Source organism: Molothrus ater, chromosome 6 (assembly GCF_012460135.2).
Source record: "Molothrus ater isolate BHLD 08-10-18 breed brown headed cowbird chromosome 6, BPBGC_Mater_1.1, whole genome shotgun sequence".
NCBI lineage: Eukaryota > Metazoa > Chordata > Aves > Passeriformes > Icteridae > Molothrus > Molothrus ater.
The window spans coordinates 57,034,087-57,052,717 of NC_050483.2; the positions used below are offsets into that span (position 1 = coordinate 57,034,087).

At 44.7% G+C, this 18,631-nt stretch overlaps 1 protein-coding gene across 1 annotated transcript in view; it reads right to left on the reverse strand.

Moving 5' to 3' along the window:
• Positions 1-556: 556 nt before the first annotated feature.
• MNAT1 (MNAT1 component of CDK activating kinase) overlaps positions 557-18,631 on the reverse strand; it is a 119,561-nt gene continuing 101,486 nt past the window's right edge. The window contains exon 8 of the mRNA XM_036384859.1: positions 557-1,734. Within this exon, the coding sequence (XP_036240752.1) occupies positions 1,614-1,734 (121 nt within the window). The 3' untranslated portion in view covers positions 557-1,613. The remainder of the gene's footprint in view (positions 1,735-18,631) is intronic.

The window sequence follows — 18,631 nt, forward strand, 5'->3', positions numbered from 1 at the left end:
GCTTTGATCACCATTTCTGGGCCAAGCCTGTAAAATATGTCACTCTGATTTTCACTACAGTGTCCCAGGGAAGGATTTGAAGCAGTAAAAGGACTGAATGCCAGTGTTATTCCAGCAGCATAACTTCAGTTCAGATACCAGACTAGCAGATACGTGACTATGCTCATAACCAGGGGTTTTCCAGCTTTCTGTGCAGTTGCCAGTTCTGTGTGCAAGAAATGGCATAATAAATAACAGTCAAACTAGGCACAAGTTAATGAATGTATTGAAATTATAAATATTAATATGCACATGCAGTTCTGCATTCATTAGGGCATGACCTGGGGCTTTACAAAACTAATAGGAAGAGATCATTGGTGAGGTGCATCTTTGCCAGCCTGGAAGAGCCTGGGAGAAAGGAGAATAGAGGAGGGAAGGATCTGATCTCCTTACCTCTGCCTTCTGGAACATTCCTTGTCAGCAGCTGTTCTGGGCACAACCAAGGGGATTTCAAAGGGCAATGGAAATGTTGCCATCTCCCCCCATTTTCTTTAAAAAGAAAACACCAAGTCTGGAATAGATCTCATTCATCTCTTTATTACAGCATAGAGAAAATCCATCCATCTAGTGCACTCCTCAGAGCAGGATTCAGCAGCTATGAGCAGGTGGCCTATAAAACATGGCCCAGGGTGGCTGTCCTGAGCAGCTTCCCACCTCCTGCACTTGGTCAAGGCTCCATCACAAGGAGCAGGCAAGGAATACAAAAAGGATCACATCAGGTGGCAGGGACCATCCCCAAAGCCAAAGGGATGTTCCCATCTAAATAAACTCCTGAGTTTATGACAGAAAAGCTGCAAATGGAGATAAACAGGAAAAAGCAAACGTACAAAAGCAAAACAAACAAACCCCAAAAGGGAACCCCACAATTTTGACTACAATGCCTTGTGTTGACATTTCTTAGATTGCTTCTAGAGCACCTCAGCTGAAAGACCTTGAGCTAAAGCTTTGTTTTCCAAGCAAAGGTAAGAACCAAGTGACACAGGGAGGAAGGATCCCACACAAGAGCTGTGTCAGCATATTTCCAGAGTTTCTTGTCTCATCCAGCTGGCAGGAGGAAAAACCCACTTGTCTAAACTGGGAAAACTAGTTTTATGGGAAGAAAATGCAGGCTTGAATATTGACACTAAATGTTATAATCAAAATGGCATTTAAATGCTTGTGCAAATAAAACCCTGCAATAAGAGTAAAACCACAAACTTTATTAAAGTCTGGCTTTATTTAAAAAAAAAATTTACAAGTGTATTTCTTTAAGCCTCAAACGTACACAGCTGAGTTATTCACATCTTCCATTAGATGTGGCTTATTGCTTCAGCCTCCCTCAGCAAAGTGCCACATGAGTAACGAGTTTCCCCCTCCACAAGAATGTATCTGCCATTTTCCAAAGCTCTGGTGCAGAGGGGGTTTGGTTTTTCCCTTTAACACTTGAGCGCAGCCGGGTTTGCACCAGAGGGGGGCACAGAGCAGCGAGCGCGGCCCGGCCGGTGCGGGCGGACGCGATCCCGCCCCGCCTTCGCCGCCTTGCGTCGCTCCTCGCCCCGCTGCGTGTCCCTTGGTCACAGCCTGGTGCTCCCGGGCTAACTGGGGTGCCAGAAGAGCCCGCTGAAAGCGTCCTGCAGGGCCCGGTGACAAGCCAGCGAGGACGTGTAGCCCCCAGCCAGGTCCTGCGGGGAGGCGGCTCGAACGTGGGTGAGGTACCTGCAGCAAAGAGCAGCGTTATTTCAGACACATCAAACACCCTGCGGTTCACAGCACAGCGAGGATGAGAGAACATTGCAGGAGAAGGCAAGGAGATGGAGCTGCCCACAGCAGGGTAAAGCTTGTGAGAGTTAAAGCAATGACACAGCTCCATCAGGCTGCCCCAGCCAGCCCTGGTGGCACCCGGTTAAGGGCACCCAGGGTTTGTGTCTCTGTGCTCCCTTTGGGGCTGGCTCATTTCCCCACTCCCACAGGTCCTGCCCAGACAAGGACACCACCAGAGGAACAGGAGGGTTTCAGCTCTGCCACTTAATGCCCAACACTCCCCCGAGCTGACTGTGCCAGCTGCTCTGATAACCAGAGGGCTGAGCTTCCTTTGCTTCCTACCTGTGCCTGGAGCCCACTGACCCTGGGAATTAGATCTGTGGGAGGCCACCATCACTTTGGCTAAAGAAGGCTCTAAACTCTCCTATTAATTAATCATCATCACCAATTTGCAGAGCCATCTAATTGTACCCCAAACCTCCCAGAGCGTTGAGCTGACATGGAAACAAGACAAGCTGACATGGAAGCAGGAGTTGACATGGAAGCAGGAGCTGACATGGAAGCAGGAGCTGACATGGAAGCACAAACTGACATGGAAGCACAAACTGACATGGAAGCACAAACTGACATGGAAGCACAAACTGACATGGAAGCAGGAGCTGACATGGAAGCAGGAGTTGATATGGAAGCACAAACTGACATGGAAGGACAAACTGACATGGAAGCAGGAGCTGACATGGAAGCACAAACTGACATGGAAGCAGGAGCTGATATGGAAGCACAAACTGACATGGAAGCACAAACTGACATGGAAGCAGGAGCTGACATGGAAGCAGGAGTTGACATGGAAGCAGGAGCTGACATGGAAGCACAAACTGACATGGAAGCACAAACTGACATGGAAGCACAAAGACGCTGCCCGTGCTGGCACTGCCACTCTTGGCTCCCCTTGGCTCCTTCCAAGGGCTCCACCCCAGCCGCACATGCAGAGCTCCTGCTAAAGGATGGCTCCATCCCACACTGTAACCCCACAGCTCCTGCACCCCATGAGACAAGGACAAGACAGATTCTCCCCCAGCTCTGCACCAAACCCCATCAAACAGATCCAGAGCCCAGCAGGAGCAGCACAAGAACCATCTCCCATCCTGACCATCAGACACAGCCCCATAAACACCAAGTGCTTCCCACAGGGGCGCTTCGGCCGCTGTTTTGATTCCTCACTTGGTACATGTTGCTCCTGGGAAGGTTGAGTCATTCCACCTCTGGCTTGGCAATCCAAGCATAAACTTGCAAAACGCACACAGCCTTTTATAATGTTATCCCAAGAAACCTAAAACAGCTGCACTTTTGGCAGGAAAATACAGGACCACCAGTAAAATATCCAAAACAGTTGCATCTTTTAATTTATGACTGTACACTGTTTCCATAAAGAGTATATAAAACAGGTCAGATTTTATAGGTAAGACATAATAAACAGTCATACCCATTGATGCCATAAAAGCATAGAAAAAGAGATTACTGAGAAATGATTAATTACAGTTTTAAAAACTGTATTTCTTGCACCTAATAACCACAATGCACAGACATGAGCAATGTTTCTGAGGGATTCTTGGTGAGATGCTGAAGCTGAGACTGAATTTACCTCCTGTGACTGAGCTGAGGTGTTTTGTACCAAGCTGTGACAGAATCTGGCCCTCACTGCCAGACATTGGTTTCCATCAGCACAGACACAGGCAGGAGAACACAACGTAATAATAAAATAAAATAAACCCTTTTAATAGTGCTCAGTCCAAAAGAATTTACAAACACAGCAACAAAGCTGGTCCCATCTCTTAATTTGCAAGGGGAGGTGGTCTGCAGAGAGCTCCTGGTTTGTGGCAGAACACATTTTATGGGTTTTAATTTTTTTCTTAAGATTCTTGTTACTTGTCCCTTAATATTTTAAGAGGAAGATCTCATCCTTCCCAAAGGACTTTTAAAACTGCTGTGGGAAACAGGAGCTCCTTTCCCCAGGCAGGAATGATGGGCACTGACAACAACAAAAAATTTCCTTCAAAATGCTGGTGTGAAACTACCTCTACCCTCCAAAACAGAAAGTTTTTTTTTTACAAAAATCAGTTCCCATCTTGGATTTCACTTCTATCATATTTATTTCATTGCACAACTTCATTTTCCCCTCATGCATTAAACAGTCCAGTGAAAATGGGAGTATTTTACATTTCAATATTAACAAAGGTTGGTTGTGTCTTTCTCATTACTTTTCTTATCTTCCCTTACTTATATATCACTGAAAGGAGAAAAACAGAGTCTATTGTTTCCCTTTTTCTAGGACATCTGAAATTGGAGCATTAGTTTCATAAGACAACCTGACTTCCAGCCACTGCAGCACTTACAGTTAATTGGGAGGTGATCTCTGCAGCAACACAAAATCATTGCCAAAAAGGCTCCCATCGACTTTTACAGCACAACCTGCCCTCATTCTCCTTACTCCTGTGAAACAAGCACAGCCTGCTGCTGGCTGTCAAGTGAGGTCTTTATTTTCTTGTTAAGTATCTGAACTTACTGCTCTTGACCCATTTAATTACTGTGGTACACCAGGCAATTGCAAAGAATCTGCCACGCTGAAGCCACACAATGAGAAGCGAATGGGTTTTGCTGCCTTTTCCACACCAGTCCCCATCTGTGCTGCCTGATTCCAGCCATCCCCTCCACAGGAGAATCTCTCTGAACTGGATTCCTGGGGTTTCTGGCAGAGGTCAGCACATCTTTTCATGTACACCTTTACAACAGCAGCAGGAAGAAGGGCTTGCCAAGTTTTATTTCCAAAAAGCCGAGCTCCGTTAGGTCCTGGGACCTGGAGGTAATTGCTCTCACTAGTTAGCAAATTCCAGCACACTGGGTCTGTTTTTCATAGGTTTATTTTAAGTACCTGTAAATCTTATAAGCAGAGACCAGGAAAAAGAGGTTTGCTTTTTCTGGTGCACAGTTTTTTCATGTAACTTGTTTTTACTGAGGGCAGACTAAACTCTGAAGTTGAAAAAAGCCTGCACTATTATTTTTGAGCAGGGCTAAAGGGCTGTGTGTTCCCTGCCCCACCATTTCACACTTCCCATTCCCAGCAATGCCTATGCTCTGCTTCAGCCTGTGCCCAAACAAGCCCCCTTTCCTTGGCTGCAGCCTTTGGATGTTGATCTTCCCCATTAAGCTTTCACATCAGTTCAAACACATCATATTTTGTTCTTCATGAGCCTTGGGGGGCTCATTCCTGACCTTCAGTTTCTCATCACCGTGGAGGGGGTGGGAGGAAAAAAAAATTAAAAAACCCCTCCTGTTTTCAAGGAAAGAGGTGTAATTCACACTCTTTCTGGAGGCTCAGAATCAAGCTGGCTGTTCCTGGGAGGGTTTTTCTTCATTTTTTCTCTTTTCCCAAGGCTGTGTCACAACCACTTCAGCAGGACAGGACTGTGAGAGCTACATGGGCTCAGTGTGGCAGCAGATGTGACCCCCTGTGCCTCCCCAGGAGCCCCAGAGCCCCTGGCACTGCTGCTGCTGAGAGCCAGAGCACCCACCAGCAGCTCAGCAACACCCAGGGCCACTGGCAAACATCCCCTCACTGCTCAGCAGGGTGGTCTTGTTCCAGAGAAATTCAGGAAAGACGTCAGAAACAATCAGAGAGAGTGGAGAAACAGCACAATCAAACCTGGCTAAAATAAACACCAACCAAAAACCAAACAAAGCTAAAAACCCTCACCTAAACAAAGAAAAAGAACCAAACACAAACCAACAAGCCCAAACCACCCCAGAGTATGTCCCTGCACCCACCCAACTGAAAGTACCAGTGCTAGGGATTATTTCACACAATCTCTCCTGCTACCTGAGATAAACACACTCCCAGGGGTGTTTCTGCAGATGCATCACTTAGAGATACATATGGAATAACTATGAATTTGGCACACTGATTTTTTTTTTTTTTACCTATTAGGTATTTTATGGGAGTGAAGAAAAGAAAAATCATTCACAAGTTGTTTTACAGGGGGAAAAAAAAAATTAATTCTATTCCACAGAGTAGATTTACTGCTCATCTGATTATCTGCAGTATCCATGACATAAAGTAATGGGGCAGACATTAGATCTGGGAAATCTTCCAGATTCATCATTTAAATAATAAATAGTGGTTGCATAAAGCAAGCAAAATACTCCAGTGTGGAAAGCTGTGAAGCAGTAGGAAGGCAGTAGCATAGGCTGCTGCATTCCTGAGCCTTTCTGGAGCCAGCATTTTCACTGGATTTACCAATCCCTGGGATGAGCTAGTGCTGTGTTACTCACAGGAGCTGCAGGGACTGGGTCTCTGGTATCAGAGGACAGAGCACAGGAGGAACTGGACAGTGCCTGGCCTGGCTTCTGCTGAGCAATGTGTGCCCTGGGTTCCTCTCCAGCCCTGAGCAGGTACAAACTGAGCTCCTCTGCTCAGCTCTGCTTTCCTTTCAACCAGTCAGCTCTACCACAGTCAGTCTGTGCAGTCAAACAGAATTTGTTGATAAAATGAGCCAAGCTCATTGCTGTTCTCCATTAAATAGCCCCAGGAAATACATTGGTGATATTCAAATATGGTGTGGTTCTCCCTCTCTCAGACTAACATGACTAAGGCAGGGCAAAAACACAAGGCACAAAGCTGGTACTCAAACTCAGAATAGCAATTCATCCTTCCAGGGAGTAGCTACAAGCCTGATCCTCCAATTTAAAAAAAACCAAACAAACAGATTTTCATCCATTTTAGCAGACACTCTGTGGGCAGTGTGATTGTATTTAGATGTTAAACCCACCAGCTGTGACTGGTAGCAGAAGTCCCTGCTGAACCCCAGCCTGTTCTGACACAGAATTCAAGTTTAACAGAGCCATGAGCTCAGCCAGGGCTCCTCATGAGCCCAACCCAGTCCCTCCTTGCCCGAGGTCCCACTGCCAGCCCTGCCTCTCCTCTCCTCCACCCTCCAGACCCCACAGACAAAATGGGAGAAAATCCATTCAATAGGTGCAACCACTGAAGGAGTTCTCTTATTTGTTTGGGGTTTTTTTTCAATGCTTCTCCGTATACAATTGCAGCATTAAGTGTGGCTGTCAAGACAGGGCTATGCATAGAGAGATAAAAAACACATTTTCACCCAGATTATGGCAACTTATGGACTGAACACAGCCCACAGTGCAGGGGTACAAGGAAAAGTCACTGTAAATAGCACAACGGTTTTGGCTGCTATAAATTTCTGCCAAAGACAAGTGATCCAGCACAGGCACCACCCCTGCAGCCCCAGCAGTCCCACCTGCAGACAGCAGTGCTGTGCACATTCAGCTTAGTAAGCCAGGCTGGTTTGGTATTGGTATTGTTAATAACCCTGTGCTGCTTTCTGAGGGCTTAGTGAGCAGAAAGTGCTCTCTGAGGTGTCAGATGAATGCCAGACCCTTCTCCATGCCACAAACTTGCTCAGCCCATTTCCCTCACCCCTGCCCCAGGAACCTGCTGCAGAACCATTGCTTACTCATCACAATTCTGATTTCCAGCAAGGAAATTTAGTGCCTTCATCTTGCAATAAATTCTGCAAAAGCAGATGCCTTCTGGCTCTAATGGAGCTCTTTTGTTACAGTTAGGGATTACGAAAAAATGAAATTATGAGTTTAAGCTCCTAGAACTTTAAGGTTTTCTGAGTGAAGAACTCTGTTCTACCAGAAATAAACTTTCCCAGTAGAAAATACAGGAAATGCCCCAGCCCAGAAAATCAATAGAAGAAATATAGGACTCCTAGTGCTTCTTTTTAACCTCTTCCATCTGCTTTTTCTAAACAGCAATTTGTTTCAAACACTGTCAAGAGTTTTCTCAGGGCAGGAGTGTGTGCAAACTGTGTGTGGTGAAACAAAGTACTTTAAAAGGAAAACAAAGCAGGTCTGCCAGAGCACACCTCAGCTAAGAGAGAACAGGACACAGTTCTGCTAGCAGACACTGAAAGAGGCAAAAAAAGCCTCAAAATGTGGTATTAGGTAGGAAAGAGCTGCTGCTGATAAAGCCAGTTCTGACTCCAAAGGTAGAAATTAGTGAGGAGTTATTCCCCCATCCTCTTCTCCCTTATAATGTCCTTTCTATAAAGGGAAAACCTTTTGGACCCTGGAAACCCAAAGCCCCCAGTGTCCTGCTGCAGCAGTGACCCAGCAACACCCTGGGCTCAGAGCCCCTTCCCAGTCAGCTGCTGCAGCGACCAATAAAGGAATTTCTGAGGGTTTAATGCAAAAACTGCAGCACTTTAATCTGATGTTTCACATAAACTGTTTCCTCTGTTAGGCCATACATGACCTGTAAGATATATCTAATGACCCATCTTAGAGTTTATTGCAGATTACATCTGAACTGGTGAGTGCAGCCATGGACCTTGGAGTAGAAAAACCTTTAAATGCAAAGGCCCAAAGTCACAGAAGCCCTGCTGGGTGGAGGAAGAGAACAGAATCAGATTTTCCCATAACACTTTCCCTAAAAACTTCCTCTTTTTGTGATGAAATCCAGAGCCCAGAGACCAACCATTTCCACTGCAAATCTAACCCACTGGGGAGTGGAATGGAGGGAAATTTCTTTATGACAGCTACCTCAAAATACACCTTCAGCGCTCCTCATAAAAAACCCAGCTCTTCTACTGGCAGAAAAAGAGTTTTAAAGGAAGAAAAGTTTTAGAGAGCACCTGGTTCTCCAGCATTTTCCCAGCACTGCAATTCTACTGCTGCCCTGGTTTTTAAATAGATGTGAGACCAGACTCAGGTACTTGCATTTATTTAACACATAAACATTTGCTTTTGGAGTAACTGAGAAGCCAGTGCTGTTGCCTTGAGGTAAGATGAAAAGCCACAGAGAAATGGAGATCAAAGGAAAAGGAGCAATGCCTTCCGCCTCCCAGAAACTGATATAATTTTAAAAGAAGTGGATGTTTTAAAGTGTAAAGACAGGAAACTAACGATGAAAAAGGTTTTATAGAATAAAGGAAGCTTTGTACTCCTCTGCCCTGATATGCATTTTGCACATTTCCTCTGCTGTAGGCTGGATGCAGCCCTGGGCCAGGACCTGCAGGCACTGCCAAAAAAAGAAGGTTTGGACAATTCCAGTCCCACTGCAGAGCCCTACCCTAGAAGGCACCACCTCACAACCATTTCATGGAGAAAGGTCTATAAACTCCAAATATTATATTATATGGTGGTGCCCTACCCTAGAAGGCACCACCTCACAACCATTTCATGGAGAAAGGTCTATAAACTCCAAGTACAATGGACCACAGACTGTGAGATTATCAACTTCAAGCACTGTGACCTGTAGATGTAAAAACTACTTTGAAATGGGACATAAACCCCTTAAATGGTGCAAGCTGACCTATTTCCCTCTTCAAAAGGAACTGGAAACCCAATTACACCTGGAGATGTTACAAATATTAACGAGTTAAATAAACCTCCTCTTCTCACTGAGGAGTTCTCCAAGCTAGAGATTCACATTCAACAAGAATTCCCACGTGTAAATCCAGTGCATGTTTGAGAGCCACATTTTGCCCCTCATATGAGCTCACAATTCACAGTGGGTGCCTGCATATTCCTTTTTATAATAATCAAATGCTGCGTTTAATCAGCTTAACATTTGATCAGGCAGCATCACTTCAGATGAGGTGTAACAGTTACAGCCTCAGAAAATGTGAATTCCAGTGCAAGAGAGCAGCCAATGCTGTCTTTGGAGCACTCAGTGGTTCTGAGCTAATGTGGGAAATCTTGAACACAGTTTCAAAAGTTAAAAGTGATGACAGAGGTCATCTTGTTTTGTTGGGGATTTTTTAGTTGAAAAGAAAAACAAACAGCCCTGAAGCTGCTCAAGTACATCACAACCTCACTAAGGAGCCCTTAGAGAAAGGAGGAACATCCCAGCAGGTCTGAGGCAATGTGGGTGACAGGTTTCTGTGCTGCTGCACGGTGGATTCAAGACAAGGATTATCTGAAAGTTCTCATTTTAGCACACAACTGCCTATTTTAAAACAAAAACAGGAAATGGAAAGCAGAACCTGCAAATACACAAATCCTTTGCAAGCAAAGGAAAACTAAAGGCTATGCAAGTTCTTTTTGGTCACGTGTTTCAGTTCTGTAAAGGAGATTTTATACAAATTCTATGCTGGCTTCTCTTTCTTTGATTATTGGGGGACTTCCTCCCCCAATAATAGTGATGAGTTATTCCCCCATCTTCTTCTCCCTTATAATGTCCTTTCTATAAAGGGAAAACCTTTTGGACCCTGGAAACCCAAAGCCACCAGTGTCCTGCTGCAGCAGTGACCCAGCAATCCATCCCACTTTCCTGCCAGTAAAATATTTACTTGTTTGATGGTTCCACACATGTCAGGGAAGAGCCATCCCTGACTGTGCTGTGTGAACATTTTCCTTCTTGTTGCTCACCCACACATCACCACACCACGCATCCCTGCCAGCTCCAAAACACGCACAGCCACTACCATTCAGATTAATTCCTTTTTCCCTTTAAACTGCAAGGATTTCAGCTTTAACTCCTCCCCAAAGAGCTGCCTGGATTCCTCCCCCCCCTGCACTCAGCTGTACCAAGAGGTCAGTGTTTATTTCTGGAAGCCTTGCTCACAGGAAGCCTTCCTTCAGCGCCAGGGGCTTCCGTAACTGCACGGGGCTGGGACGAGCAGGGGCACCTGGTCCCCCATTTGTCACCATGCCGGGGTCACCCGCCAGCTGTCTGTGCTCTCAACACCCTGCCCAGCACCAAGGCCTTCTCCTCACTCACATTGCCAGCTCTGCACTTCCACATCCACTAAATCAATCAGCCCCCACTGAAAGTGCTCCAGTGTGGTATTCACGTGCCCTCCGAACAGAGAGAAGAATGATCAAAATAATTCTTATCTCATTTGCTGCTCCTGGTGCTTGCACGTGGTGGAATGTGTTGGGACGGTTGTTTACCTGAAAGAATTCAGTAATTGGATGCTGGGAGAGATTGTTTATGTTAATTAGGCTATCAGTCCAAGCTGTGTGGACTGTCAGTCTGCAGACAGTCACAAGTTAGTTAGTTTTTTAGTTAGTGATAGCTCTTGTTAGTGTAATATTCTGTAATATAGCATAATATAGTATAATAAAGTAATTAATTAACCTTCTGATATAATGAAGTTCTGTGCATCATTCTTCCTACCCACTGGGCATCGTAGCACCAAGACTCCAACAGCTGCAAGGGCAGCAGCTGAGCAGCCCTAAGCTGTGGTATTTGCAGGGATAAATCTGACTCCATGTTCTTAGAAGGCATTTATATTATATTATATTATATTATCATTACATTATATCTACATTACATTACATTATATTTACATTATATTATAATTACATTCTAGTATATTATATTTACATTATAGCATATTATAATTACATTCTAATTACATTTTATCATAAATGCTATACTATAAACTATACAAAAGAATAGAGAAAGGATACAGACAGAACGTTACCAAGAATGAGAATGAAAAACTCGTGACTGACTCCTCAGAGTCCAACACAGCTGGCTGTGATTGGTCATTAAGTGAAAACAATTCACATGAAGCCAATCAAACATGCACCTGTTGGTAAACGATCTCCAGCCACATTCCAAAGCAGCAGAACAGGGAGAAGCAAATGAGATAATATTGGTTTTTCTCTGAGGCTTCTCATCTTCCCAGGAGAAGAAATCCTGGCAGAGGGATTTTTCAGGAGATATGACAGTGACACTGAGTGGCCCCATGGAGCACAAGGACACTGCAGTGCCCAGCCTGCACACAGGGCTGGGGAGGATTCACTGCAGAGCTGCAGCTGCACTCAGTCCCTGACTAAATCAGGCTCTGCTCGTACTTGACCCCAGGAAGAATGTCATTGAACACAAGGGCCTTTTCTCAGCTGTGATATTGGATTTTTTTTTCTCTTTTCAATGGGTAAAACAACCATTAATCTACCATTTCTGTAATTGCAAAGCAGCTCTCTTTTTAATGTGTTGTGGAAATGTTCTGGCATAGACTGATCTCCAAATTCTTCATCTTTCCACTCTTCCTCCCACACACTGTGTTTAGGACAAAGGGCACAAGAAGAACATGATGTGTTTAAATATATATCATAACTCTGAGGAAGTCAACCACTGTTCTGTAATTTTCTACCTAAGTCAAGACTGTTTTCATAGGCTTGTATTTTTTATGTAAGGACAGGGGCAAGTTCAGTTTTAAAGACACCACTGTGTCTTTTCTTCCCTGGGCTGGACAGCATCCCTTCTGCAGACAAGAAAGGAGAACAGCTTTTATTCTGAAAGACTGTTCTTTTGGACACACAAACTCTTCTTTTAGGATAAAAATTCCCTCCTGTTCCTCCTGCTCTGCCTTTTTATCCATGTTCCACACACCCCACTGAGCACCATGAATCCCCCAGCACACAGCCACAGATCCATATTGATGAACTGGGGCTTTGGGAGAGCTACATGAAAGAGATTCCTCCAGCTTCCATGTCAATTATGCATCTGCAGGCAAAGGGAGCCCTTTCTGAACAGAACACTCAGTCAGGAACACCTACAGGAGGAGGCTGGAGATGCACAGACACTTTTTTCTCTCTCTTTTCAGCACATTTTGCTTGATGCTCGCTTCTGAGGCAACAGATGAGGACAGCAGTGACTGTATCACAGAATCACAGAATGATTTGGGATGGAAGAGACATTAAAGATCACCCAGTTCCAACCCCTGCCATGGACACAGGGATGCCACCCACTAGCTCAGGACACAGCTGCAGAGTCCAGGCTGGCTCCAAGCACACAGGAGGTATTTTAGCCCCAGGAGCACTGGTAAGGACCTGGATTTCATGCCCAAGGCTGGGAAATGAACTGGCCCAATGCTTTTCAAGTTTTTCTTGCATTTAAGGTCTTGCTTTAGTCCCAGCAGGGAAGAACAGAGCCCCTGGGTGAATCAGGCATGGCAACAGGCTTTGCCTCAAAACACTGCTGACAGAAAAAAACCATATGAACACAGAAAAAGTGGTTAGAACCTCAGCTTTGAAATACAATTTCCTCAGGCAGAAAGTCAGTTCTGTTTTCACTGTGACACAGCATCCTCTGTTCTGACTGAGTAGCCATGAATTCACATCATATGGCAATTCCAGTTTAATATGACTCAAAATAGCACAAGAATTTCTAGAGGGTTTTTAGCTGCTGATACTGATCAGGTAAGTAAGCTGCCAAACCTAATAATTATCTCAAATGAAAAACGATGAACTCTTGGTTATTCATTTCAGATAGTAAGAACCCAAAGTTATTTTCTTTAGGCAGAATGTGGAAAGTGCAATTGTTGAAAGCAAACGTTGCAGTTTGAATGACAGTATTTAAAGAAGATGAGATTGTTCAGGTCAAAAGAAGGTGAAAACCAGGTGGGTTTCCCTTGCAGCTGACTTGTGCTGTAATGCAGGAGCCCCTCAGCCTCCTGAGGCTGTGGCTGCTGCTGGGCAGGTCAGCATTTCAGGCTGCTGCTGAGATCAGGTTTACAGCTCCCAGCCAGGCTGGCGTTTGCTGCCCAGGAAGGCCTGGGAGAGGTGGGAGGGAGCAAAGAGGGCAGGAGCTCAGGGAGAGGCTTCTCCTCCACACCAGGGATGGCTGAAGGATGAGAAACATCTGCCCCAGGCAGGAGCAGCCTTTGGGCTGAGCTCCCAAACCCCCCCTGGCACAGGGCACTCCCAGCTCCTAGGCTGGGGAGGAGGGAAAAGCTGCTCTGCTCTCCTGAAAATATTTTTTACAGGGGAATGAAGGGGAAAAAAACCACTCCTTCAGTCCTAGGCAATTTCCTTCTATCTGTCAGCATATGGTAGGAGCTATTATTATTTGGCTTAAATATAAAGCATCATTAAGGCTATTTTTCTGTTTTAACAGCTTAACAATTCTATTGTGAAATCTGGGTGAAATTCTCTGGATTTTATTGTCCTTCTCTATTGTGCCTTGCTAGAATTTCTAGAAGGGAAAAATGCAGTGATGATAGGAGATCTTCATTTTACTCTTCTAAAAAGACAATGAGTTAAGTGTCTAAATTGAACCATTTTTTTATGATTTCTGTTGAATTAATTTTAATTTTCTGTTGCTTTCAGTCTAATCCAATATCCTGAAACAGCAGAAGCACAGATATCAAACAGGAGTGTGCTGAGCTAGGCAGAACCCCTTAGTTTCACTTAGAAAATATCAACAGAATTGTTACAGAGCAGTGACATCCACAGCTGCTGAAATTCTCCATGGATTATTTGTTAACAACTCAACTCAACTTGCAAACTGCATCCCCAAAATCTGTCTCAAAAGAAGTTGTGCCTGCTGACTGAACTGATTCTGAAACTGGTGCAGCAAGTGCCTTGTTAAACATTCACAGAAAGTGCCCAGGAATCAGAGGGGATTGCTAATAAAAATGACATTTAATAAATTCTCCTGCTGAGGAGAGCTCCCAGTAACACTAGGTGGCAGAAGGCCCTGTCACATTGAAGACACCTGCAGACAGATACACGCCCAGAGCTACTTGAGCTTGATTTTAGAAAAGCCAAGGGGAAAACAGTTGAAAGCAAAACAGTTCTAAGATCCCCTTTTCCATCCACTCTTCCAGTGCTAACTCTGGCTCTGATATCCCTAATGCACATTATTTCACCATTTAAGCTATCCCAGAATATGAATATACCCTTGAAACCTGAACATTTAATCACATCTTATTCAGATGAAATTCTGTATGTGACAGGTGATTCTATTAAGCTTTTATGTAATTAAAAAGAAATTCACTGCTTAAAGAATTAAAAATGGCCACTAGGACAAGTACACAACAAAACCACACACTGTGAGTTACCTTGAAGCAAACTTGAAACCCAGCCTGCAGTGCTATACATTTCTGCAAACAAATTTCTGCAGCTGAAAGAAAAACAACAACCTACAAACAAACTCATTCAAAACTGCTCAAGACACAGTGTGGGAGAAGATCTGCTAAAAATGGCAGCTGCTCCCTCATGGAGGTGCATTTTCAGGAATACTTTTGTAACAACACAAAAAATTCAACTGCTTGTTTCTAGGTTTACATATTTAACCCTTAAAAAAATAATCTGTGCTGCATTTTCCTTTATTCTGGCCACTCTCTTTCCAGCTGCTCTAAGTTTCTCTCTCATCCTCTATAAATCCAATCCATCCCCTGCCCTGGTGATGTTAGGAGGAAGCTGCAAACACAGAGAGCGAAAGCAAAAGCCAAGCACTGTCTAAATGCTGAAAACAAAAGGGGGAGAATGACATTTCTGCCTCCTCAGATGTGTAAGTGTGACTTGACAGCTAAGATTTCCCTGAGATGCCCATGGCTGCAGTGCTTTTGCACTTGCCAAGCAGTAACACCCCAGACTTGCAGCACTTGAGGGCTGCTTCCCCAGGGGTGGCTGGTGCCTCAGAGCTCGGTGCATCGTGCAGGGTCATTTTGCACCTCTAGCCATGAAGGCTGTTTGTGTTTAAATATAGTGTATTTTATCATTCACAGTTGTCAGCAGTGGAAATTGTCATCTAAGCAGGAAAAGATGCTGTTGAAGAAACAGGAGGGGTTGGTTAGAAAGTAGAAATTATTTTGGCTGTGACAACTCCTCTCCCTGCCCATTTTGAGGGTAAGGATCATGCCACCCATTGCAAATTGCTGCCTGAGAGGCAGAAAAATCAATAGGAGGTAGGAAAGCTGACTTGCCAAGGCTACAGCCACTGCCAGCAGATTATTAATGCATCTGTCTGCATTCTTTAATGTTTCCTAAGAAGCAACTATGTTAACTGAAAAGGTGTGACATGTCACCAGCCCTTCTCTTCTCTCCTCTTCATTTTCTCTCCATATTAAAACCTTGGCTACCAAAGAAAACAATCATGTTTCACCTCATCTTTTCCCAGCTTTTCTGAAGTTCAGTTCCTGCTCTAGAGCAATATATACAGTCTAAGTACTACCCCTGACAAGCTGTTTGACAGCCCTAAGTTGCACATCTATTTTACTCCCAGAGCCTTGGAGTTGGTAGGGCTTAGATGGGAAATGGAGGCCAATTAAAATAAACACAGACAATATCAATGCATTCTTCAGAAAGGCACAAGACAAGCAAAATGAAACACTACTGGCTTTTGCCCACAGTTAGAATTCAGCTCATCTCACAGGCTGAATGCTCTGGCTGAGGTCCAGAAAGACACTTAAGCACATGTCTTATTCTAAGCATGTGAGCAGCCTCATTGATTTTTCACTCATGCCAGGAAGAATATTCAATGCGCTTAAAGTTAAGCACATTGTTAAGTGCCTTCCTGGAGCAAGGCCAGGCTATTTAGCCCCTGCAAGAGTTGGTCTAGAGAACATTTACCATTATTTTAACTTCTCAAGACTTTCTTTGAGATAAAGTTTTATGCTGTATGAAAATATTTCATTCATACCACCAGTGACTGGCTCACAGCAACCTTCAGGGACCAAGTGTTCTTCCCCTTCCCACATCTTCTAAAGCAGTAACTGGAAGGATTAAAGACACATAAGCAAATATACCAATAAAGAAAATTAGTTTTGAAAGGGAAGCCAGCAGTCTTACTGATCTGAAGAGCAAAATGAGCCCTGCACTGAAAAGCTGACAGACATACTAATTTTCAATGAAAACTAATAAAGTCATTTGCCAATGTCCCATTCCAATACCAAGTCCTGTGCAGGAACTTCAAAAAAGCAAGCTAATTGTTGACTGAAATTAATTATCACAATAAGCACACATTCAATTCCATTTTCCCTTCTCCCTTTTACATACAAAATTCAAGGAAAGGCCTGTTAGTGCTTTCCTCAACATGACCTCACCACATCAGAGCACTTTAGAGATCAAAGGCACGACAAACACTTTGCTCTTTGCTACAACAAAGTGATGCCATTTGCTGTGTTTGCTACAGACAATTGAATTTTTATCTGGTTGGCATTATGCAGGCTCAGTAGCATATACTGAGTAAGAGCTAGAGAAAGGTGTTTAACAGTACAGCTAAGGAAAGCTGGGTGGGACTCACACTCCCTCCACCCCAGCCATCCCTTTCCAGAGGCAGAAAAGGGAGTGCATGGCAGCCTGAGCATTCCAGTGGGAGCAGCAGGACACTGACAATCTGCTCCTCTTTTCTGAGCAGATGTACCTTTGTACTTCAGTATTAGTTTTTTCCTGCAGAGTTTAAACTCAGTGGGGAAAGAACACAATTGGCAGGGGGATGCAGGAACAGCAAGGCAGTTCAACACTTGATCACCTCTGAAATCTCAGGGTGACACAGCTGTACCACTCATCATGTCTCACACCAATGCAGCTCCACTGATTTCATGCTACCAAGCCCACACCTGATGGAAACTCCAGCCTCAGCATCCAACACCCCACTTTAGAAACTGATGGAGCGACCTCTGAGACCTCTGGAAAAAGGAATTAAGAAGATGAAGGCAGCCTGCAGACAAAAAAGACCCTTCCAAGTGGATTCTGCTCTAGAAGTCATCAATCTGAAATAAATAATCTCTTTATTTTAAAATATCGTTTTACATATCTTGTTGCTGAGATTATTTAGTGAAATCTTCTCACCTTGCCGTGCAATCAGAGCAGCACAGTGACACTGAGAAGGGACACAGGGAGCCCACTTGGTCCTCCCTGCTCAGCAGGGTTGCCCAGGGCTGTACCCAGTCAAGTTTTAGTATCTGCAAGGAGGAACATTCCAAAAACTACCTGGACAACCTGTCCCAGTGTTTGACCTCTCTTGCAGCAAATGTATTCCATGTCTAAATATATTCCATGTATTCCAGTGGAATTCCATGTATTTCCATTTGTGTCCATGACACCTTGTCCTCTCACTGGGATCACTGAGGAGCACCTGGCTCTGTCCCCTTCAGTCCCTGCCCTCCACCAGGTATTCACACACATCAACAAGGTCCTTCCAAGCCTTTTCTTCTCCAGACTGAAGGTTCCTTCAGTTTTACCTCACATGACAGATACTGAACTGATGCCTTGTGAAGGCTGACCCAGAACAGAGACTAGACAGAGTTAAAGAATAAAGCAGGGATTTGTTAAAAGGCCTCCATGGATCCACCTTGGGCAGCACAAGAGCCCAGCCAGGGCTGCACTCAAGATGAACCAAAATGGTCACAAAATGGACAACAGGTCACAGGGTCTCTCACTTTTATAAGTTCTACTCCATTTGCATATTGCAGTTCATTGTCCAATTACAGCTTTAGAATATGAAGCTTATCCCATCCTTCTTGTTTCTCTCTCTTCAGTCCATGTTGTTTGTGCTCTTGGGCCTGAGATTTGGATCATTTGTCCTTGGTCCCCAGTTAGAGCAGGAACTCTTTTCTCTCCCTATTCTGTGCAGAAAGCTCAACATCCCCTAGTATGAAGCTCAGAAGTACACACTAAAGCAGCACAGAATCTGAAAAATATAACAGCCAAAAGCTGAGGCATCACCAATGCCTCCTTGCTCCAGCACGTCCTGTCTGGCAGCAGGGATGCCAGGGCAGGACCCAGCATTCTGGATGTGTCCCTCACCAGTGCTGAGCACAGGGGAAGCATCACCCCCTCTCTGAGCTCCTGGTGACCCTGCCTGGCCCAGCCCTTGTGGCTTTGTCCCCCACAAGGACAGGCTGCTGCCTCCTGGGCTGCTCCAGCCCCTTGTCCACAGAGCTGCTCTCCCAGCCCCTGCTGCCTCAGGGGGCTGTCCCAGCCCAGGTGCAGCACCCTGCATTTCTCTAAGATTGCTGTGACATTTCTCCAGCCTTGAGGTGCCTCTGAAGGGCAGCACAAGCACCTGGTGCAAGCTCTGGGCTCT